Genomic DNA, 25,231 nt, shown 5'->3' on the forward strand with positions numbered 1-25,231 from the left:
CCCTACCCTTAGGGGGGAAAAAACTCCTCCCACCCATCTTGATGCATATCAAACAGCGATGGCCAGTAAACACAGATATAGCTCACACATCTTCAGTGGGTTGTTGAAAAGTCACAGTGCTTATTCCATGGATTTTCCCATCTTTACTTTCCAGGATGTTTGCGTGGACCACCACACCGGCCACATTAGCGACTTACTTCAGTTTCATCCAGCCAACTTTTTAATACAGATCTGCTACAAATACTGGCTTCCAAGTCTTCCAGCCAAGGTCGTGGCTCTACTTGCATGTTCACAGTTGGTATCTTCTTTGACTTGCTATGGTCTTCCATTCAAACTATGCTTGTTTAGAACTTCAGCGGCCTTTCTCATGCCCCCTCCATCTTTAATTCGACAAAATTGACTTTCCTACAGCATCTATTAGGAGCTTCACATGTTACCTCACCAACTTATTCTTTAACCAGGTTTTCAAGATGCTTCCATTTCTCATCAACAGGTATGACGAAGGGCTGGCTCTGTCTCGTATCTTTTAGCTGGGTTGTTATATGACTGAAAGTGATTGTCTCCTTTTTGTGTTTTTTTTTTTTTTTTCTTTCCTCTCATTCTGAGTAAGCCATTGTCCTTCACTCTTCAGGCCTGGAGCGTCTTGGCTGCTTGGTACATTGGGCAGATAACCTTCCTCCTCCATTTGGACTCTGTCACTTTGGCTGCCACTTTAACCCCTATCTCCTCTGCTTCTAGGAATCATTGTCCTGATTTCCATGGTTTTGACCATGGTCCAGATATATTAACCAAAACAATAAATGTAAACTAAAATAACTGAAAAAAATGTAAGTAAAAAAAGAATTGTCATGTTGTATCTGAAATAATTGCTATGCTCTGCAAAGAATGAACATTTCAAGGTTACTCTGACCCTCATTCAACTTTGATGTGAGTTGTGATCTGTGTGAGTTTTGCTATTACAATTTCCATACTACTGAGCTTAGGTACCAAGAGACTCCAAGGCACTAGCCTGTTCTTGGTCCAGCTAGTAAAAGATATACTTTTAAGTGGGTTAATCAGAGTGGTTGTCAGTATCTTTCTTCTGTTGATTATTATAAAACAAGAAAAAATAACACCCCAAAAGATTAGTTGGGAAGAAAAAAAGAAAGAAAAAAGAAACTCAGGGCTGAAATCAAAGAGAAAATATAAATCAAAGAGTTAATGAAATGAAGAGTTCATTGTTGGAGAAAATCAACAAGATTAACAAACCTTTAACCTTAAAAATGTATAAAAATCAAATAATGCTGCTATGAACATAGTTGAACAGATGTCCTTGTTGTGTGAGTGTGCTTCTTTTGGGTATATGCCTAAGAGTGGAATTGCTGGATCTTGTGGTAGACTCATTCCCATTTTCCTGAAGAATTGCCATACTGATTTCTGAAGTGGTTGTACAAGTTGGCACTCCCACTAGCAGTGTAGGAATGGTCCTCTTTCTCCACATCCTCTCCAGCATAAGGTATCATTGCTGTTTTTGATTTTTAGCCATTCTGACAGGAGTAAGATGGTATCTCAGAGTTATTTTGATTTGCATGTCCCTGATGGCTAAGGATGTTGAACTTTCTTATGTGTCTTTCAGCCATTCTAGATTCTTCTATTGAGAATTGTCAATTTAGTTCTGTACCCCACTTTTTAATTGGATTGTTTGGTGTTTTGGAGACTAGCTTCTTGAGTTCTTTGTAGATTTTGGAGATCAGCCCTCTGTCAGATGTGGGGTTGGTGAATATCTTCTCCTACCTTGCTAACCAAAAAAGTGAAAGACCTGTATCATAAGAATTTTGAGTTTTTAGAGAAAGAAATTAAAGAAGATACCTGAAAATGGAAGGATCTCCCATGTTCTTGGATAGGTAGGATCAACATAGTAAAATTGGCAATCTTGCCAGAAGCAATCTACAGATTCAATGCAATCCCCAACAAAATCCCAGCACAATTCTTCACAGACCTTGAAAGAACAATTCTCAACTTTATATGGAAAAACAAAACACCCAGGATAGCCAAAACAACCCTGTACAATAAAAGAACTTCCGGAGGCATCACCATCCCTGATTTCAAGCTCTATTATAGTGCTATAGTCCTGAGAACAGCTTGGTATTGGCACAAAAATAGACAGGTGGACTAACGGAATTGACTTGAAAACCCTGATATTAACCCCCACACCTATGAATGCCTGATTTTTGACAAAGAAGCCAAAGCTATACAATGGAATAAAGAAAGCATCTTCAACAAATGGTGCTGGCATAACTGGGTGCTGGCATGAAGAAGACTGCAGATAGATCCATGTCTATTGCCATGCATAAAACTTGAGTCCAAATGGATCAAAGATCTCAGTGTAAACTGAACCTATTAGAAGAGAAAGTAGGAAATACCCTTGAACGAATTGGTACAGGAGACTGCTTCCTGGACATAACACCAGTAGCACAGACACTGAGATCGACAATTAATAAATGGACCTCCTGAAACTGAGAAGCTTCTGTAAGGCAAAGGACACAGTCAATGTACCCCACTTTTTAATTGGATTATTTGGTGTTTTGGAAACTAGCTTCTTGAGTTCTTTGTAAATTTTGGAGATCAGCCCTCTGTTGGATATGGGGTTGGTTATCCATAGCATAGGAATGGACTTTGGGAGCCTATTTCATATAGATGGATACTCTCTCAGCCTAGACACACGGGGGAGGGCCTAGGCCCTATGGAAAAGGATATGACAGACTCTGAAGACCCCCATGGAAGGCCTCACCCTCCCTGGGGAGTAGAAATGGTATGGGATAGGTAGTGTGTTAGTGGGGGGCAGGGGAGGAGGGGAGGGAGAGGGAACTAGGATTGACATGTAAAACAATCTTGTTTCTAATTTAAATTAAAAAATGGAGAAAAAAATGTACACAAATCACCAAGAGGAAAACTTTAATAATATAGAGTCACCCCATTCAACTTAATCCTTCAAGTGGCTTTGCATTGCCTTTTAAATCAAATCAGATGTTTGTGTCAAGCTAAATTCCAGGAATTATCCTGCCAAGCCTATGTATCCACCTGTTTCCATTGCCTCATTTGCTAAGGTAAGGGAAGGCTGTCAGGTTTTGAGTGAAAACAGGTTTAACTGGAGAACACAAAATGACTGAGCCAGAGAGTTACACTTTGTTTTCTCGGTTATTAGATCAAGCATGGAAAGCACTTCCATTAGCATCTTTCCAGCACTGAAACCTTTTACAAGTTTCAAAACAAATACGATGCTGGGCCTAAAACCAAGTCTCTGTCAAAGGTCTTTACTTTAGACACACAATGTTCTGACTCCTCTGGCAACCCCAGCCTGTTTCCTCTTCACCACCTACAATTAATTTTAGGCAGTTCATTTCCTTTGCTAGGCATATGTCTGTTGTGGGCCAAGATGGTGGAAGAGATTGTTCTAAATGCCCTTGAAACTAGATAATAAAAAATTGGTTGTTGATGTTGTTACCACTACTGAAAATTCTTTGGTAAGAACACGTCTACCACTGGGCGTTGTTGGCCCACGCCTTTAATCCCAGCACTTGGGAGGCAGAGGCAGGAGGATCTCTGTGAGTTCAAGGCCAGCCTGGTCTACAGAGGGAGTTCCAGGACAGCCTCCAAAACAATACAGAGAAACCCTATCTCAAATAAATAAATAAAAAAGAACATATCTACCATTGTTTACTAGTTGCTTAGTGAACTAAGTGCAAACACAGATCTGGACACAGTGGTTTCCTGGTTGGTTTGGCTTGGACATTTTAGGTCTTAGTGTCTAAAGAAGCTCTGTGTGGATGCATCCAGGACTCTTCCTCCATCTCACCACTGAGCACTTCTGAGAGTCTATTGCCTTACCACAGTGATTTCTGGACTTTCATTGTCTTTGTTAACTAATTATTATAGCAATGGCGGCAAGTCTCACATTTTAGTTTCATGAAATCTATTGACTTTCAATAGATTTCATGTGTAGGGGAATATTTGATCACACTGTGATCAAAAAAAAAAGTTTGCTTTTGCATTAATTAAATAAGATTAACCTTGGGTCAGGAGGTTGAGCTAGCAACTAGTTGACAGAAAGTAACCATAGGTCATCAGAGGGCATCTGTAAGAGATAGAGAGACACAGCAGAAGTAGTAGGGAGGGGTTTTGAGTGGCACGACTTTTTCAGTTTTGGCAGAGCAGAAGAATGGGCGTTTGGAAAGCAAGGAGAGAAGGTTAGCTAGTTGCTATGCCACCTGTCTGAGGTAGCAGGTTTTTATCCCAGCCTTTGAGTCTCAAGTTTTATTTATAAATAGAATGATAGAGATTAAGTTATAGCTACCTTTAGCTGCAGTGGCCGAGCTGCTGTGGCCTGATCGGCCAGGCTGCTGCCAGAGAAGCAGGCTGATAACCGCAGAGTCAGAATTGCTGGTTGAAACAGCAGGTAGATGAAGGCACAGCCACCATGCTGAAGGTAAAACAATATTTGGGGATATATCAATGTGCATTTTTGGGAAGCATCCTAGATGACTCTGAGGTAAATGGTGTGAGTGTTACAGCTCTGGAGGTAAAAGTATCCTGACTTTTCAGGAAGTCAGGCTATACCTGGAGCTGCAAAGGGACAGCTCCGGGAAGCTGGGGCTGCAATAGGACAGCTTTGGAGGCTGAGGTGGGATGGGGGATGGTCTCCCTGCAGGATGTAGCAATCCTGCCCCTCTCCTAGGGAGAGCCATTATAGCTGAACTCTGCTTAGTTCCCCCAAGGGAAAGTCCTCACCGAGCTATCCATTTCTTCTGCTCTGCTTAGATCTGTCCTGAGATGTTACTTCTGCTTCACTCTGATAAACTGGAAACCCCTGCAGAAATGTAGCAATCTCCTCCAGCTCTGGTGAAAAGTTCCTTTTTCTGCTCCACTCCCAAGGGAGTTTCCCAGAAGATGCAACTGTTTCTTCTGTTTTGTTTTTTTTTCTACTTAGCCCCCTTAAGAGCTCATCTGAGGAAAGTATCCTCTTTGTTTTTTCTGCTCAGACCCTCTAAGGGGAAGTCTCAGCAAAGGTTCTTCTGTTTCACACCAGCAAAAGATCCTCACCTGAAACTCCTTTAAGAGATTTATTTGGGAAGTCCAAGAGAGTGGCTACCTCTGCCAGGGTGGAAAGGGACAGCCCACAACTGAACAGGCAGAGGGGCTTATATAGGGTTTCTTAGGGGTGGAGTTTTCCCAGGGAGAAATTTTTGTGCTTAGGGATTGGTTGGTTTAGTTGGTCATGGGCAGAGTTGGCTCTGGTGTCAGGGTCAAACTATGTTTCTTTCACTCGCCTGTTTTGGCTCTAGTTTTGGGGCTGGGGTGTATTTTTTTCACTGGCTCTGGTTCTAGGGCCAAAGTAGGTTTCTTTGGCTCTGGTTTCAGAGTCATGTTGGGTTTCTTGCACTGGCTCTGGTTTTAGGGTGAGGGTAAGTTTCTTTGGCTGGCCTTTTTACCCTACAAATGGTTCCAGGATCTGCCTTTGCAAACATGGGATAAGGGAGAATGACTCCTATGTATGGTTTATATCTTGGGTAAAGGAGGCTAAACTTTAAGAAGTTCTTTGACTAATGAAGATGAACATGACCAGATTTACGTTTGCCTAAAACAACTAAAAATATCAGATGAAATACATTTAAAATGCATTATACAACCTTGAACATCAGGCAATGAGGAAAATAGAGATGGTAGAAGCAAAAAGAGGCATTCACTTTGCCCTGGTTACAGCCTGCAGGGAATTTTCATGGAGGGAAGTTTCAAATGCAGGTGCAGTCTGGATTTCTTGAGCTGAGAAGTTGAAGGGAAAAATCGAGGGTCACTGAGATGTCCATGGTCAGAATAGAAACATAAGTCCCTCACAAATAATGGGGCACTCCTGTGCCCTATTAACATTATACTAATTAAAATACTGTTTGAGACAGACATGGTGGTGCATACCTTTAATCCCAGCAGTCTGAGGCAGAAGCAGGCAGATCCTGTGAGTTGGAGGCCAACCTGATCTACATATTAAGTTCCAGGGCAGCCAAGACTACATAGTATGACCTTGTTGCAAAACAAAAATAATAACAACAGAAACAAAAACCAACTATTTGTAGAAACTATTGGAAGCTGTGAGTAAAACTTGGAGGCTATGATTTTACTGTGTTCCCCCAAATAGTCATACACTGGAGAATGAATCTTCAAATTTCCATTCAATGATTGTGTTAGTTAGGGTTGGTTTTTTGTTTTGTTTTTGTTTTTGTTTTTTGTTTTCTCCTGTGAGGAGATATTGTGACCATGGCAACTTTTAAAAAGGAGCATTTTATCAAGGTGGCTCACTTATCATCATGACAGGGAGCATAGCAGCAGCAGGCAGACACGGTGCTGGAGCTGAGAGTGCTACTTCTTGGCTTGCAGGAAGCAGAGTCAACTGACAGTCACACTAGGGAAACGAGCAAAAGAGACCTCAAAACCTGCCGCTGCAGTAACATACTTCTTCTAATAAGGCCATGCCTCCTAATAGTGCCACTCCTTTGGGGACCATTTTCTTCCCAACCACAATGATATATGGATGTAGGTCCTTTGGGAAGTGATTAGGATTCAATTGGATCATGAGAGTAGAGCCTGCATGATGGCATTACTGGCTTTATAAGGAAAGACACTTGAGCTAGAAACTTGCTCTGTGTATCGTGTGCTATAGGACGATACACCTTTTGAGAAGATGCCATTGATGTTTCTCCTAGCCTCCAGGACTGTGAGACATAAAATTATTTTCTTCATATGTCATCCAGTTCCAAGCATTCAGTGGTAGCATCCTAACTTGGAAATACAGTTGCTCACAAAGACCTAGGAATATTTTTGTTGTTTCCAGACTAGAAAACTCACAATTTATGGGATTTTAGATAGATCAGATAGGAAGAAGGTCTTTGTTTATTGGATAAGAAGAGTTAGCATCAACTTTCATGCTTCCCTATATGTACCTAATACATGATGTAAAAAAAAAAAAAGCATTTCCCCCACAGGCTCAATTTTGGTACCACCCTGGTTCCAGAACAAAGCCAAAGATTGAAGTTAAGAGAGCAATTCCACTCTTTAACATGTGTTAATTCTACCTTTTGAAATAATTCTCTAAATATCATTGGTTTACTTCACTTTTTTAGTCATAAGAGAGCCAACTGCACATATCATATCTGTATTTCCCTTCTCCTCATATGGTTTATGTCTTAAGCAGAAAGGAAATAAACAGCGTATAGTTAGTAGTTTCAGATGATGAAACCAGCAACAATGACTGTGGATGTTCATTTTTGAGTTTCCTTAATCTTTATATGGTTAGGTCATAGGATGGGTACAGTTTGGAGTACTTATCTACTTTCTTATATGTGGCCGAGTGAATGTAAACCGATTGCCTTAGAAGATTGGCCCAGAAGGAAACAGAGCCTTGGGTGGGTCTAATCCCACACAGAGCCCTTCTAGTTAAATGCTTACACACTGAACAGCTTCTAGTTGAATGCTTACACACTGAACACTGAACACACTGAAGAATTGTACAGAAATAACTAATCAGGAGACATTTTGGTGAGAGTGAAAAATAAACAAGTGTCCTTCCTACATTTCGCAGTCCTTTCCACACTTGCTACACTACTACTTACAGGAGAAGCACCTGCTAATATTTCAGTAATACTTTCCCAAAAGCAAAGAAGTAGTTGGGAGCTTAACTAATGGGCTGATCATTATTCCTCTATGTCTGTTGACACTAATTGCAGGTTGTCATGGGCCAGGTTTCTGTAGGTGTGGTAGAGCTAATGCTAACTGGCTATAAGTTCAGGAAGGAGCATGTTTCTGGGAGATGCTAATGTAGTCTCTGGGATGCTCTGGGGGTAACAGAATTTCCTCAAGTGTAAGCAGTACTCGTCTCTTCACCAGCAATGAGGAGCTAGTTACACAGCTCCACATGAGGGACTTGAACAAACAGAAGATTGTGGTAAGTTTTCAATACAGTCTTTTCTCACTAGTCGTTCTTGGCATAAACACTTTGCATATGAGTAAAACTGGGTGTAATGTGTTAAGTGTCAGCCTGTTTTATTTTATTTTAGAAACATTTCAGCATTAACTGAAAAAAACGGACCGAATTTTAACAGCCTCTTTCTTACTTGCACTGCCTCAACTTAGAAGTGAGCCATATACTGAACAAAGCAAGATGAATAACTCAGAAGATACAACTGGGCAGGAACATTTGAAGGTTAGTTTGCTATTGTGTTTCATTGTGTGAGTCTGTCTCCCTTGTAGCTCAGACTGGCTGCAACCTGATGGGGTTTGCTGAAGTATGTCTAGTTCTGGAGTAACTTTTGGTTTATTAACTTGGAGCAAGAATGTTTGATTCATGTAGACATTATGTAATTCTAGACTTCACTGGGTATTTGAGACCTGGTGCAAATCATTTACTCTCTTTGAACTTCAGGTTTCTTGTTTGTAATGGGGGTGTGACATCAGGTCTCCAAGGTGGTGAGGACTCTATGAGGTTTTGTTAGCAGAGATTCCAATGCTGTGCCAGTTGTGCGGTAAAGTGTGGTAAAAGATGTTTGTCTAGAGTCTGTCAGCTTTTGTTCTGGTTCCCTTCTAACATTGGGGCAACAGGCAAGTGACCACTGAGACAGCTTATCATGGATTGCAGCTGGCTGAGACAAAGCTGAGAGCAGCCTAATGATAATGACTCTGGGGAAATAGCTTTACTTTTATGTTGGATCTAACACAGTAGGCAGAAATGTTTATCTTTAGTGGTGACTTTTATTTCACTTGAATTCTGTGGCATTCTCCTCTCTGGACCTTCAGTACTCTGAGCTGTTGCAGGCTGAAGGTCTCATCACTGGCTCTAAATTTCTACCTGCCTTTTTGTTCCATCGATTCATCCGTGTGTTTGCCACTTATACATGAAAACATCTATCAGGTGTAGTTCTAAGAGCTTAGAAACCAGCAGTGAATAAATTCCCGAGGAATTTGCTCTAGGAAGGGTGTGGAATGCGCGCAAGGAAGCAAATTATGTATCAGTGATCACACAACGAATCAAATCCTTCCCACTGGCAGCTCCAGCCCTTCTGAATTTAGGCTTCTGATGATGTGTTCTCACTATGAGAGTTGGGGTATTGTCCTAATACTACCCTTCCTTGGGATACTGGAATGATCACTTCCAGAGCCTATGTCAATGACACAGGGCAGTGGAGAGTCTGTTCAATGTCTCCCAATCCTTTGCTTTCTATCCTGGCCACACAGAAATCCCTGAGTTCCTCCATCAGGCAGAATGAGGCACCCCCTGGAAAGCTATGTGGTTTTCAGGCAGAAACAGTCTTGACTTTAGGCAGTGACTTCTATATGACAAAGGTATGTTTGTATGTCTTCTATTCTCAGCCTTACAGGAAGACTATTATTAATATCGTGTTCACATTGTTTAGATAGAGGTGAGGCAGCTTAAATATGTGTTCTGGACCAAGTTCTGGACTAAAGCTGCCCTTGAATTTGAGTAAATTGACTCCTAATCCTGGGCTCTTAAAAGTCCTCTTGGAGGGATTTAAACATGATGACTCCTGCCTCCACCCTGATTACTGAATAGAAATCACTGATTGTGGCTCAGGTATTGGCAGGTTTCTTTTGATGTGAAATATTTTTATTGACTCTTTGAGAATTTTCTCTCAGATTGAGCCCTCAACCCTGTATCATCGTCAGACTTTTGTTATCTCTGTCTCTCTGTGTGTGTCTCTCTGTCTCTGTCTCTTTCCCCTCTCCTGTCCCTACCCTGTTCCTAAATTACCTACTGAGACCAAGTTGAGCTTCCCTGTACTCAAGGGTGTGGGACCATCCATTGGAACATGGTTGACACACCAAGGGACACACCTTTAAATGTACTATCTGTGGCAGAGCACGTACGTCAAAGACACCTATTCTCTGCCCTTTGGTCAGTTCTGAGCTTCTGCATTAAACCTTCTGCATTAAACACTATCTGCTGCACAATGAAACTTCTCTGGTCAAGTCTGGGACATGCATTAATCTATGGGCACAGAGATGAAAGGAATAGAGAGGGTGGTTTGCTACTGTGTCCATTCAGCAATATAATAATAGAACATTCACCCCTGGTGCCTCTATAAACCCAGTCAGATAGCTAATAGTTACCTCCATACCAGCATTTGTGCCGGTGTTTCACCGTGGACGGATTTTCCCACACTGGCTGTTATTGTAGCTCACAGCATCACAGCTGGTTAATGTGGTTAATATGTCTAATGTTGGAGAAAAAAGGGAATAATGGAGAAGAAGGTTTAAGTGGAGAGAAAGAAGAGTGAGGATGGCAAGAGGGATGATCACTAATACTAGAGGGTGGGGGGAAGCCTTCTGGAAACCTACTGCGTTATAAGCTACATAAATATAGTTTAGAAGTTTAACGGTAATAACCCTACACAGGGAATAATGTTTCTCCCAATAGCTTCTCAAATAAAGAGTTCAGAGCCACATGAGGCTATATATACAACATGGTGACAAATTATCCAGTTATTTAATAGAAGAAGCCCCTCCCCCAACCTTTACAAGATTGTACATAGGACAAATATAATGAACAGGTATGACATTCAGTCAAAAGTCCTGGACTTCATATAGACTATTAAATTTCAAGTCCCTTTTAATTATTAGTTGTAATATTAAGCAACAACCTTGAACATTCTTTTCAGGAAATTTTTGCTCAGGATTGTGAAATAATTTTTACATATTCTCTTTTAATTTTAATTTTTTTATTGATTCTTTGTGGATTTATATCATGCATTTCATTCCCACTTATCTCCCTGCCCCCCATCTACCCTCTGCTGTTGCAAACCCTCCAAAATAAAACCAAACTTAAAACAAACAAGCAAACAAAAAAAAAAAGAAAAGAATTTTGTTCTGGAAGCTGTAGTGTGGCCTGTTGAGACACACAGTTTACTCTTTAGTCCATTCATCTTTACTTGCAAGTGTTCATTACCTGGAGTCATTGGTCTGGCTCCAGTCCTCTGTTTCTGCCATACCACCTATAATGGATTCTCAGTGGGACTCCTCTTGGATATACTGCTGTTGTCTTGTCTTGTGTCATGGAGATCCTGCTGTTTTGGATCTGTAGGTTTGTCTCTTCAGCAGAACATGCTCCAACAGTTTGTGGATTTGGTGGAAGTCGGGGTGGGCCAACTCATAGCTCTATTCAAAACAAAACGGAGAAACTTCACAATTAAATGACACCTTAAGCCAAAGAGACCTACCAGATATCTACAGAATATTCCACACAAAGTAGCAAAGAGTATATATTCTACTCAGCACCCCATGAAAACTTCTCTAAAATAGATAACATCCTAGGACACAAAGAAAACTTTAAAGAAATACAGAAAAATTGAAATAGTCTTAGGTATCCAATTGGACCATTACATAATAAAGCTTGATATAAACAGCAAACAAAACTCTAGTAAGTCTATAAACCCATGATGATTAAACAGCTCACCATTGACTGGTGAATGGTTTAAAGATGAAATCACAAAGAAAATATTGTTGGAACTAAGTGAAAATGAAAATACAACACAAACCCTTTATGACTTATTAAAAACAGTTATAAGAGGGAAGTTTATACCCATAAATGCCTACATTTTTTAAAAATCACAAAGAGCACAAATAAATAATGAATTCTTGACTCAGCTCAAGAATTTGAAAAATCAAGAATAATCCAAATCCAAATCAGGATAGGAAGAAATAACAAAAATAAAACAGAAATGTTGAAATAAAAACAAAGAAAACAGTACATAGAATCAATGAATCTAATAGCTGGTTCCTTGAGAAGATAAAAAAGACTGACAGACTCTGCTCAATTAACTAAACTAAAAATAGAGGACTCAAAATAACAGAATCAGAAATGAACAGTGTAATGTAACATATAATAGAATTCAAAATTCAGAATATTACAATGGAATACTTTGAAGTCCTGTACTGTGATACATTGGATTAATTTCTTGAGCTATTCAAACTACTAAAGTTAAACCAAGATCACAAATAGACCCATAACAAGGGAGGAGGTTGAAACAGTAATAAAAAGCCTTCCTACTAAAATAAGCTCAGGACCAGATGGATTGACAGCAGAATTCTTACCAGATGTTCAAGGAAGAGCTAAAGCCAATGCTTCTTAAATTGTTCAAAAAATAGAAACAGAAAAATCAGGCTGGAGAGATTGCTAAATGATTAGAGCTAGGATTATAGAAAATTCAAGACATCCCATGTTCATGCATTGATAGAATTAATATGGTGAAAATGATCATTTTACTAAAATCAATTTACAGATTTCTTGCAATCCCAATCCAAACACCCACAGCATTTTTCATAGAAACAGAAAAACCATCCCGGAATTCATATGGAACAGACATAGCAATCCCAAGGAAAAAAGAATAATACTACTGGAGAGATTGACATTCCAGACTCCAAGATATATTATAGAACTATAATAATGAAAACAACATTGTACTGGCATGAAACAGACATATATACCAGTGGAATAAAGTAGAAGACCCAAACATAAGAACATAAGTTTTAGTAACCTGATATTTGACCAAAACATACACTGGAGAAAATATAGCAGCTTCATCAAATGGTTCTGTGAAAACTGCGTATCTATCACCCTGTACAATATTTATTTCTAGGCAGATCAGATACCTTAATTTGAAACATGAAATGCTAAAAATGCTAGGAGAAAATGTAGGCGAGAAGAAAAGGACTTTCCTAATAGGACTTCACTTGCTCGTGAATTAAGGCCAACAATTGACAAGTAGAACTTCATAAAGCTAAAAATCTTTTGCACGGGAAACAATCAGTTGAGTGAAAATGAAACTCACAGAAATGGGACAGAATCTTTGCCAGCTGACATCTGACTGAGGATTCAGATATAGAACATACAAAGAAAAACTAAAAAGAAACAACAAAGGGCCAAATAAATAAATTACCCAATTAAAAATGGGCTTGGGTTCTAAACAAATAGAAGAAATAATTTTTTTATCATCCTTAGCAACTGGGGACATACGAATTAAAATGACAATGCGATTTCCTATCTAAGTCGGAAAGTCTAAGACCAATGAAACAACTGGCAACAAATGCTGGTGAAGTCGTGGGGAAAGCAACCCTCATCTCTGTTGGTGGGAATGAAAACGGAGCAGCCAGTCTGGAAATCACTATGGAGCATCACAAACAAAAAACAAAGGCATCTAATCCACATATACGTGCTCAACAGTGTTCATAGCTGACCTTAGCTAGGAAATGGAAACAACTTAGATGTCCTTTAACAGATGAATTATAAAAATATGGTTTATATATCCATTATGGTATAGTATTCAGCTGTAAAAAAGCAAAACAAAATCATGAAATTTGCAGAATAACGAGTATACTTAGATAATATCGAGTAAGGTAACCCAGACCCAGAAAGATAGCCATTGAATGTTCTCTCATCGGCACTTCTTAGCTCCACATTTCCTGATGTGAGTACATAACATGGAGTAACTACACAAGTCAGAAAAGGGTAAAGGGACCATGTTTGGGGGCTATTGAGAGGGAGGTAGCAGGTAGAGGTGATGTGAGGCAGTAAATGGAGAAACAGCCTGACGCCCAGACTAGGGAGGAGAAGGGAAGCCAGTACAAAAAACAGAGGGAGAGTGGACAAATAACACCAAAATGATAAAGTCTCAAGGAATCATACTTTATATTTACCTAAAATTATACAATACATGTAAGGGTATCTGTATGCAATGCGCACATACACACACACACACACACACACACACACACACACACACACACACACAAACACAAACACACACACCAGAACCAATCATGAGAACAATATAGGCTATTGCTGTTGCCCTTGGATGCCTCTTGGAGATTTAAGATCTATTACTGAAGACAACACACACTTAGGACAGAGGACTTGGTTGATTCAAGCTGTATCTAACCTGAAAGTCTTCCTGCAGTCTAGTTTCCATTGTGTCAGAAAGTACTTTGCAAGTTGCCAAAGGAGGGAATTAATTAATAGTCCTACCCAGATGTAACACCTATGAACCACAAACAATGACCAGCATGGCAAGATATCCAGAAAGGTGTCATATTGGCACTCATGTGTTGGTGGTAAGCAACAGCTATCTAAGTGGATTTGAGGCCCACTCAACAGAACAGAAATTGTACCTGGTACTAGAAACATAGAAGGTTATAGATCTTAGAATACAATCTACTACTGCCATTTTGCTAGATTATCATCCTTAACATTTTCTGAATTGTCCTTAGAACCACAGATAACTGTAAATACTACCCCTCATCAAAGAAGCTTCTCTTTACAGCAAATTGAAGACAGTTTCATAAAACCACGCTTGGATACAAGCAAAAAGGTCAACAGATTGTGAAGTGCCTACCTCCAGAGTATACATCTCCAACACAACTCTTGCAACTATGGCTTAGGAAACTTGGCAGAAGAGGGTGAAGAGAACAAGACTAACAGGGTGTTTGCTGTGTGACTGCCTCTCTTCTAAAGGGAAGCATAACAAGACCTGAACAATTACAATTACAAAGAGAGATGCTGATGGAGTGAAGGAGTATGGGCAAAATCTCATAGGATCCTACCCCAGACAGAGAACTACAGGGAAATTCTTCATTGTTTTGATTGATAATTCATTTAAATTCTCTATATCTGAGCCTCAATTCAAAAATAGTAATCTTTCTTCATCCATGCTTATGTTGCAAAAATTAGTCATGTGACTAACACTTGACATGGTACCTAATATATGGTGTTTAATGGTTGGAGATTTTAATCCTTATAGGCATTACTGCTGTTATTGTGAGATCTACTGTGTATCCATGGCCACAAGAAGACAGTCTGCTGTATGAAGATGGGAGATTCCAGAAACGTTGTGCCTATCTCCTGTATATTCTTACTTTGCAGGTCCCAGGGGATTTCCAAGGTCATGCCCTTCCAGGATCTTTCTTGATTTTTTTGAGTCTTTGGTGGAATTCAGTGAATATTCTGAAGTATGTCTGCAAAAAACAAAAACAGACTTACCTTCATTCCAAAGTGTGGATCCGTCGAGCAGAACTATTGGATGGAATTATACTAACTGGCATGGTTTTATTTGGTGAGTGCTTTTAACTTCAGAATTCTCTCTCTCTCTCTCTCTCTCTCTCTCTCTCTCTCTCTCTCTCTCTCTGTGTGTGTGTGTGTGTGTGTGTATTTCCATATGTATGAAGATTTAATAGAAAATAAAGTACTAAAGCTAAATTTGTTTGCAAAATACTCCCCATATATATTCTAAATATAATTTTAATCTGAAGTCTTATTAGGAAGGTGATTGCTGTTATTTACTCAAAGATCATTACTTAATAAATTAATCATAGAATTTAATTTACCCACCTCATATTGGAGATTTTCCTTTACAAAATTAGATGGAATGAGTGAAATAATCTCGTATCAATTGCACTGATCCCTGGAAAGAAGCCTGGCTCTATTGGAAGTCCCTCTGACTGTAGGAAGTTTCAGTAACACATCAGTGTTGAGAAGTTTGGAAGAGCCAAAGGAGCCAAGGAGGACCTTGTTTCATGCACTCATTCCTTCCTTTATTTTCTGAATTTGAGCAGTGGTTTAGACTAGACCATTTGGAAGGCCTTTCCACTACCTTTGAGAATTCCCTAGAAACATGCTTTTTGAAGTTCTGCAGCTTCCCCATTATAAAAGACAAAATATTCTATTTTCCCATTAGGATTTTTCATGCTCTATTAATGACAATAGGTTTTTGCTATGGCTTTCAAATTATAGACTAGTCTTTTCCCACAGAGAGGCATTTCTCTGTCAGTTTCTATAGAGCAACAGATACGGTAATATCCTTAACAACAGTAAACAGTTTTTGGAACAGACTAGTCTACCAGTTGTGTCCATCAGGTCTGACCAGTTATCTCAGGGTTAGGGTTATTTAGGTTATATTTATTAGATTATATAACTAACTTCAGGTTATATTTATTAATTGTGGAAAGCTGAAACTTATAGAAGTATTTTATTGAGAACAATGGCTTTATGTTAATGATGTAATATCTAGATATAAAAGAATTGGCTACTTTCAGGTTGATTTCTTAAATCTAAACAACCAAATCTTTTGAGATTTCACTAAATTATAATGGGTACTTGAACCAAAATGATTAGTAATAAAGAATTGATTTCATAAGAGGGCAACAAATGTAAACATTCACTAGCATATCCTCCTATGTACTAGAAACTTAAGAGGAAGATTACTTATACTGTGATGTGTTCTCTTACAGGCGCTATCAGCCTACAAATATATTCTGTCTCAGGCAGCCAGCTGATGTGGATCCTGCGCTTGCACCACACAGTTATATATATCTTCTATGGGATTCTGGGTGTGTCTAAAATCTTAGGTGCTACCATTAATTCATTTCCAGCCTCCTTAACCAAGCTGGCACTGTCAAATGCCTTCTTTGGACAGGGTAAGTATCAGTATTTTTCTCTGGTCTTTTCCCAAGTGTTAGATATCAATGTAGCTTTTTATAGGGTACGTTTGGTGTCATGGCATAGCCTTGATTGATGAGACCATTTCTATCTGGGCCATTGTGAGATATTTGGGTGTCAGAATGTCAAAGATTTTCCTTCCTTACTAACTTATTTAGTACACTTAGGCCAGCAAAACCATCCAATGTATTTCATTTATGTTTCACCTTTTACCTTAAAAACTCATATATTAACACAGGATATTTCCTATCATCTACTAGCTCTTTAAAAATAATCATGGGACAAAACTCTGCTAGTATGTAATAAGTAACAACTCAAATATCCAGCCTTATTAAAAAATGAGGTTCTTGAGGCTATAGAAATAGGTCAGAAGTTCAGAGCATTTGCTGCTCTTGCAGAGAAGCAGTTTGATTCCCAGGACCAACCCAGGTAACAGGCAACTGCCAGTAACTTCTCTTCTAGACTCTACAGGTACATGCACTCATTTGTACACACCTACCTCGACACACATATATTTCATTAAAGATAGATCGTAAAGGATGAGGTACAAATTTTGATCAATGATAAACTACACATTTTGTTCATTAGTTTCTCATCTTATTGTAGGGTAAAGAAAGCAAATATTTTATGATGTTCCTTCATTTATTGTACATATATGAAGCACATTCATTATGGAATCATGAAATCCTCAAATAATCAGAAGACAGTCACTTCCTATCTCTTCCTCTTGCCTTTCTCATCTGTTGAAAGAACTTCCTGCTACTCTTTGAGAATGAGAACCAGATAAAAGATGAGTCCCAACAACCAATAGCGTGATCCTGTTGCATTATACATTCCGTGAATGTATTTTACCACTTTAAAGGAAAATATTTCAATAAATTTGGAATCTATTCATAGAATGAAACAATTCACATATTTACAACTTCTTGGGGACTTCCAGATAATATTGCCTTGTCCATAGTTATGATTTATGTATGTGTTTACATCTCCCAGTTGACTAATGTCCTGATGTGAGGCTTTGCCTCATTTATCGTATAATTGTATAATTTGTAATTCCCAACCTCATTAGGCTTTTTATTTATCATTTTGCACAGAGAAGTCTGTGTCTTACAGTAACTTGAAGATGCCATGATGTGTTTAAGGCAAAAATACATCTTAGAGGAGGGGAAAGGAAGGTTATCATTCCAACACTTAATTTTGAAGAAGCAGCAATGACAACTTGCAAAACTATGGATATCAGTCGGGACTTGTTCCTATGGCCAATTGTGTATTTGTTCATAAATGCCTTGGACAGAGGAAAAGTGAGAGAAGCTGTGAATGGCTTTTGGTTCCATTGAAAATGACAAATTGTTTTCCTCCCTCTACTAGCTTTCATCATGTACAACCACACTCATGGCCGATTCACAATGGATGTTTTTTTGCATAAGTTACTGGTTCTTGCCACCTTTTTATCAGGCCTGGTTTCCTTCATGGAGATCCTCATAAAGAATAATATAACTCTGGAACTAATACGGGCAAGTCTCATCATACTGCAAGGGACTTGGTTATGGCAGGTGAGTTGGGACTAGGAGGTGATGTCCATGTGCCTGCCTGCACCTGTAGCTTCTCTCATTTTGACAGAGCATATTGTTACATAATTCAAGACCTTCTCTCTGATGTGTTCTATGCAATACCAATATGGACCTCTGAGAAATTATATTTTTAAATGCTTAACTGCTGAAAAGGCAGATAGTACACATACCTGAATAGCCATTTGTGATACTTAAACATTTTGCTACCCAATGACCAGCAAGTTTGGAAATTAGTGGGAGGCAAGAAATATTTGTTGTGAAGCAACTATATAATTGATGTTGAAGGGAGTAGCTCACTATAAGCCATGCCATCCCTGAGCAGGTGGTCCTGGGTGTTATACGAAAGCAGGCTGAGCAAGCCAGGGGGAACAAGTTAGTAAGCAGTCATGACCTCTGCATCAGCTTCTGCCTACAGGTTCCTGCCTTGTTTGAGTTCCTACCCTAACATCCCTCAATGACAGCCTGTGATATAGACATGTAAGCTAAAATAAACCCTTTACTCCCTAAGTTGCTTTTGGTCATGGTATTTTTATCACAGCAGTAGAAACCCTAGCTAAGACAGTCTAGATTGAAATGTGTTCATATTTGGAGCTCAATCACCTTTGTTAAAAAAAAATCTTATTTTGAGACTGTCACCAAATTTCAGGTCATAGATCTAAAAGTCTGTTTTCTTGTGTTTTATGGTTGTAGAGAATATTAGGATTTTTGGAAAACTTTGCATGTAATAAGGAGCTAAGAGTATCTTATAGTTTCAACAGGAGATGTTTATGACAGGCTCATGTTTTCAATGCTCAATCGTACCTGGTGGCTTAATTTGTGCTCTTCTATCTTGGAAATATGTAGTTTTGCTTTTGACTTTTAAGTTGCTCTCAACTAATTGTCTGCCTTCAGTTTCAGAAAAGACTTTGAATTTTGACTTTCAAACATTATTGATGCTATTAAATATTTGGAGATGTTTAGGGATGATATAGATGCATTTTCTACTATGAGATAGATAGTTGCGGGTCTTCAGGTACCTGTGTAGTAAATGCTCAGCCATGAAAACATATAAAAAAGTAACATTGTATGAGTTTAGCAGATTATATTTGGGGTCATCTAGGTAGATACGAAAACCTATATGCATGCAGTAACTATCAAGGAAAAAAAGAGACCATGAATTTGAAGGAGAGTGGGTAGGACTATATGGTAGGATTTGGAGGTAGGAATGGGAAAAGAGAAGCGTTCTAATTAAAAACGCAATCTCAAATATAAACAACAAGACTCGATTGTGAAATATCCCTCACAAGTTCACACTCTGAATGTTTGGTCTCCATCTGGCAGTGCTGTTTGGGAGAAACTCTGGAAACTTTAGAAAATAGCATCTAGTTTGAGGAAATAGGTCTCTAGGGGCAGGGTCTTGGTAATATCTTGTCCCACTTCTCTCCTTTTCTCTGTTTCATTCCTGGATGGCACCCTTCTCCACCGTATTCTCCTGCCCACCATGTTCTGCACAGCACATGGAGCTGTGTGACTGTGGGCCAAACTCCATGAAATCATGAACCAAAATAAATCCCTCTTCACTTTAAGTTGCTTTTGTCAGTATTTGTCATAGCAATGAGGAAAGTAAAGACTACAGGGCCCAAAGTAAATTTCAGTCTTTCCGTGCGACTCTATGATTGTCCCAGCATCATTTAATGAAGAGACTATTAACTAATTTTGAAAACTCCATTAAATACCTTTTGCATAATGTAAAGATATATATGAATATATATCTGTGTGTTTATTTATGAAATACAGATTTTATTTTCTTGTTTCTATTATGTCTACCATTACAACAACACCAACATTCTAATTACTGTGCAGTTGTAGAAATTTTTAAATTGTGAGCTATGTAACTTTTCTTTTTAAAGTTTTGTTGTTATTCCGAATTGTTTGCAATTTATATGAATTTCAGGATCAGTATTTTTTAATATCTTGAATGAAGAGCATTTGTATTTCAATAGGTATTAGATTGTATTTTTTAGTGTTACTCATTTAATTTCAATTAGGGATTATTTGTTGCTTGTGTGTAAAGATTATATATGACTTTGGTGTTGAATTTGTACTGGTGGATATGCTAAATTAATTTATTACCTTTTAAGGAAAGCATCCTCAGTGTTTCATTACCTGCTTCTCTGGCCAGAGTCTATCACAATCTTGTGTGGTCTGATTTTGAAATAATAGAATGAATCTGTATATGTGAACTTTCTGACTATCTTCCCATAACAAAGGATGCTTAGTATTCATATTTTGAAAATTGATCATTAAATTTCCTTAAAATCTGTTTTAAAACTATGATTGAGTAGATATTGTCTGTTACTAAATTAGATCAAAACATAGTATTTATCAGACATCTCAGATAATGAAAGCTATCTTAATCACCAAACATTTAAAAATGTGGCATTGTTAGCAATATGTTTCTATATTTGAATTTTGGGGTTTTTATTTTGTTTTTTTTAACTTACAGATGGGTTTTGTTCTGTATAACCCAACTGGAGGTTTTGAATGGGATCTGACAGATCATCAGAACAATATGCTTCTTACCATATACTTCTGTTTGCATTGTATATTTGCCTATATCACCATTGGAGTGAATTATGCTGTTATTACTTGGTGAGTTAGCGATTTTTGTTCATGGATATTTCATTCTTTGGTACATGATCATCAAGTCCCAACAATATTGAAAGAAAACACTTGAAAGGTGCCATCTTCTTACTGCCACAGCTCAGTGGATTTCCTGATTCAAATCACCAGGCAAGAAGACCCCATTCTATGGTCTGTCAGAGCAAAGCTCTGATTACAGGGTTCTGTATTTGCAATATTTCTATCTAGAGTGTTCCACTTAGTAATCACTAGCCCTTGAGCACTTTAAGTATGGCAAATACCACATTAATTTCAGTAAATATAAGTATCTAATAAGGTCGAATCTCTATTTACTATGTTTAGAAACTACACTTTACTTTCCAGTCTCTCCCTAATCCCTAATACATTTCATTCTAGACTTTCCAATAGGGCATTTCTTGTTACCTGGCATACTCACATTAAGTGGCTATCTCTTGTTTTCAAAGAGCCTCTGATTCCTCTAACCTATTCATCTACCAGATGTTTTAACAACAGTAGTGCTGACTATTATTAGTTCATTTGTGTTAGTCCTCCCAGTTATTTTGAGCTGTCATAAGGGCACACTGCCAAACATGCATCAGTGAATCTGTCATTGCTTGTTTGATTATCTGTGTTCCAGATAAAAATTAAATGTATCATGCAGCCTTTGTTTATTTTGAAAGTCTTATATGCTATCTAGTTTGGCTTTTTTTATTGATATTGTAAAGATAATACCAAGATTCAGTACTATCTTTATATGATTAAATGGCTAACCAATTCAGTCCTGAAATTCAGGGTAAGGAGTTGTAAAAATCTGGTAGTAAGGTTTTCACCATGCATTTGTATCTCATTCACATGTGGTGGGTGAAGTATTACGTGATTGGTTTGGCACAGCATACTGTTTGTCATGCAGCCTAAATAACATGGAATAACCACCACCCAGAATCTCTAAAAGAGATTTACGCTATCTGTCAGTTTCCTAAAGTGATCGTTCAAAGCCTCATCCTGTCTCACATCTGCAATCTCAATTACGATGGCTTATATCTGGGAGCTATCTGCTCAGAAGTATTGTTATGCACTTGGTATATCTTACATTTAATATCTTGTGTTCCAAAGAACTTTTTCACAAGATCTCCTCTGTGGAAATAAGAGGAAACACTAGCCAATTCAAACCAGGTTTTCCAAGTGATAATTCATATGAGCCACTTTAATAAGCAAAGTAGAGATTATCTAAATATCAGACATATGACAGCTGATAGGTCAGCTCTTGTCTTTCTCATGTATCTGTGGAGTTTAGTGGCTTGTGATAAGGGCATACATAAACCAGAGAAAAGGAAGACAAAGTCACCAGGGGCTATGAAATAATTAATTCATAGGCTAGAGAAATGGCTCAGTGTTAAAGAGCACTTACTGTTCTCCCAGAAGACTCCAGCCTAGTTCCCAGCACCTAAGTCTTCTGGCTCCCAACCACCCATTACTCCTGTTCTCTGATACCTGATGCCTTCTTCTGGCCTTCAGGGTAGCCTCATACATGTAGTCTACACACACATATACATAAATAAAAATTTAAATAATTAATATGATATAAGCAATCACATGTACTTTAATTCTCTACAACAAATCTCACTAACAAAGCTAGTCGATCAACCAGCCAACCCTTTACATTTCATACATGTTGAACTTGTGCAATGAGAAAATGATGTGTGGCTTTGAGAAATGACAAAAGGAAGTTCTCAGGCTTTCACTTGTCACAGAGTACTAGCCTTTCATGCAGAAGTGGCTTGAAGGGTTGAGGAGGACAGTGGGGACAATATTAGTAGTCAGTAATCAAGGTCAATCATTTTAAGTGGTTTGTCTTCAGCTCTTAAGTAAAAAGATGTTTTAGAAACTAATCAGTCATCGTTTACTGGTGACGTTAGAATGATTTGGCAGAGGCTGAAGAATCCTTTTCTATTTACAGATGAGTAATGTGACCTTACTGTCAAAGTGTCCAAAATGTTACTTCAGACTGGCTAGGGTTCGGGTAGCAGATAGGATCAAGTTTCTGCTCTGTTGATGTTTGGTGGGACTTAGAGCTGGAGGAAAAGCACGGAGCATTGACAGGGCTGGGCAGAGCTCCATCAGAAGGCAGGCAGGAAGTAAAGTTTCTGTGTGGATGTCCTGATGAACTTTATCTTAAAAGAATAACCTGGAGGATTTGGCTTACCAAATGTCTTTCCATAGTCTTGTGCATTTCTGGGAACCACATCTTATTCATGTGGTCAAAGTCACAGTTTCCTTCTGGAAACCACACACGTGAATAGGTTTGCATATGTCTTAATACCTTTTCTCATCAGAGAATCCAAAAATCTGCTGAGCTTGGGCCACTAAGTAGCTTCCCATCTTCCAGTGTCAAAAATTATCATCACCACTTCCTTCTGAGTTTCTCTTGAAGTGAAAATAGTCTCAGGGGAGAAAATAGTTCTCTAAACTTCCTAACTCACTATGGAAAAGGGCAATCACCTGATTTTGAGTGCTCCATGCCCTGCGTAAAAACAAACTTCTGACAAGGCAAGGAGTGGTTAAAAATCAGCCCAGACTGCCCCTGCCCCTTTCTTGTATGGCATGGGATGACAAAGGTAAGGGAAATATGCACTTCCCCCCATACTTTGCTGCCTGCAACAGGTGGAAGAGCCAACCTCGAAGGCATGAGAATGAAAGATCTGGTCCTGCCCCTCACCAAGTGTGGCAATCTGGAGAGAAGCCCCTACACCTCACCTGGGGCAAATGGTAGAGGTGACCCTAGAGGTGTGAATTTGGAGGGTGTGAGAGCAGGAGCACAGGACCCACCTTTTGCTGTCTGCTCCATTGGGTGAACAAGCCAGGGCGGTGCTGGGGAGCACACCAGGGAAAGCTGGCAGGCTGACCAACCCAGATACCATCCAGGCCCAGAACCAGGACTACAAGGTAGCTCACCCCAATATCCACCTCATCTATGAACTGCTGGAGCATGTGACAGGGCTGGACCTACAGATCTAACGCTATGAGATCTTCATGACAAAAGGCAACAACAGGATATCCATGAGGACTCCCAGTGAGGGCCTAGTATCGAGGGTGTAGCAGAAGCTAGAGGCTTCAAACTAGACCAATGACTCATCGCAATGAAAGATTACAAGTAACGATGTATGGACTAAAGGGTATACTGTGTGACTCACTGAACCTCGCTCAGCTTTCATGCTGGGAATTTTGTTTGCTTAGTTTGGCTATGGCTTTTGGGGGGAGGCGTTACTTTTAAATTTTGGTTGGGGCTGGGAGGTTGCAAGGGCAGAGAGTAGAGGGGATGGGGAGGTGAGTGGGATCAGGATGCATGATGTGAAACCCACAAAGAATCAATGAAAAGAAAGAAAGAGAGAGAGAAAGGAAGGAAGGAAGAAAGAGAGAGGGAGAAAAAAGAAAGGAAGGAAGAAAGAAAGGAAGGAAGGAAGCAAGAAAGAAAGAAAGAAAGAAAGAAAGAAAGAAAGAAAGAAAGAAAGAAAGAAAAAAGTTGACTCAGAATTGCCTTGGGGCTCAACTTAGGCTACCACCCCTGCAAAGAGTCTTGGATTCGTGTATTTCCTTCAAACGAAGTGAAATCTTGGTCCGACTCATGGGTGGGTGTGGTACTGATGCTGAAACTCCACTAATCTCAGTTTCATCCCACCTTGCTCAGTCCACAGACTCTCTTAATTGTTTTATAAACAATCAAAATGTTCTTGTGCCTAGTTTAAGCATGCAATCCATTTTAAAGCCATAGTTACCTGTTTTCTTATACTTTGCTTTAATCCACATAAATTTTCAGGACTCTCTGACACCGAGTAAATACAATGTGCTTTTCTGAATGGCCAACTCTAGGCACAGAAATAAGCTGGGGTGTTAGCTGTCTATTCTCCCAGGTTTTATTTTAAGCTTCATATAACAAAGATTATTCTCCTATCCTCCCCATCCAGGTTGGTTAAATGGAGACTTAGGAAGTGCAGCTTCACACAAGTTCCACTCCTAAAAGCTACTGGGCAAGAACAAGAATCAGAAGAGATGTGAACTGGATGGTCAGCCATTCTCTCTTACATAAACCTTTTCTTTGTACTGAACCTTGCTTTTATTTTACTTTTGACCTGCATTCAATACACACAACGGATTTGTACTGTTTATGGTTCCAATTTTGCTAAAAGTGCTCAAATGTAACTATTTTATTTTTATCTTTGAAAGTGCTTTGAACAACAAGTTTATTTCAATACATGCTATTATAGTCAGAATCATATATAAAAATATTTGTTTTAATTTGCCACCTGGATAGTCTCTAGACTCCTAGTCTTGCTGTATCTGGAAATTCATTAAAAATGGAGCAACAAAAAGAAGTTAATACAGAAATCTCATTACTGGGCTATACCACTTTCTCATGTGACACAGAAAAAGCTGAGTAATTCAGAAATACCTTTCTGTGAGATATTCCCAAGGAGAAGCAGACATAAATCAGGACAGTAGCACATATCTTTAA

The 25,231-nt window shown here is 38.9% G+C and overlaps 1 protein-coding gene across 1 annotated transcript; it reads left to right on the forward strand.

The window, feature by feature from the left end:
- Positions 1 to 58: 58 nt before the first annotated feature.
- Positions 59 to 24,774, forward strand: LOC100759339 (transmembrane protein 45A-like). The gene is made up of 6 exons (XM_035444109.1): positions 59 to 298; positions 14,957 to 15,146; positions 16,321 to 16,506; positions 17,897 to 18,081; positions 20,585 to 20,730; positions 24,684 to 24,774. Exons 1-6 carry the CDS (start codon positions 59 to 61, stop codon positions 24,772 to 24,774), a joined length of 1,038 nt encoding a protein of 345 aa, XP_035300000.1.
- Positions 24,775 to 25,231: the final 457 nt, after the last annotated feature.

This window comes from Cricetulus griseus, chromosome 4, assembly GCF_003668045.3.
Source record: "Cricetulus griseus strain 17A/GY chromosome 4, alternate assembly CriGri-PICRH-1.0, whole genome shotgun sequence".
Lineage (NCBI taxonomy): Eukaryota > Metazoa > Chordata > Mammalia > Rodentia > Cricetidae > Cricetulus > Cricetulus griseus.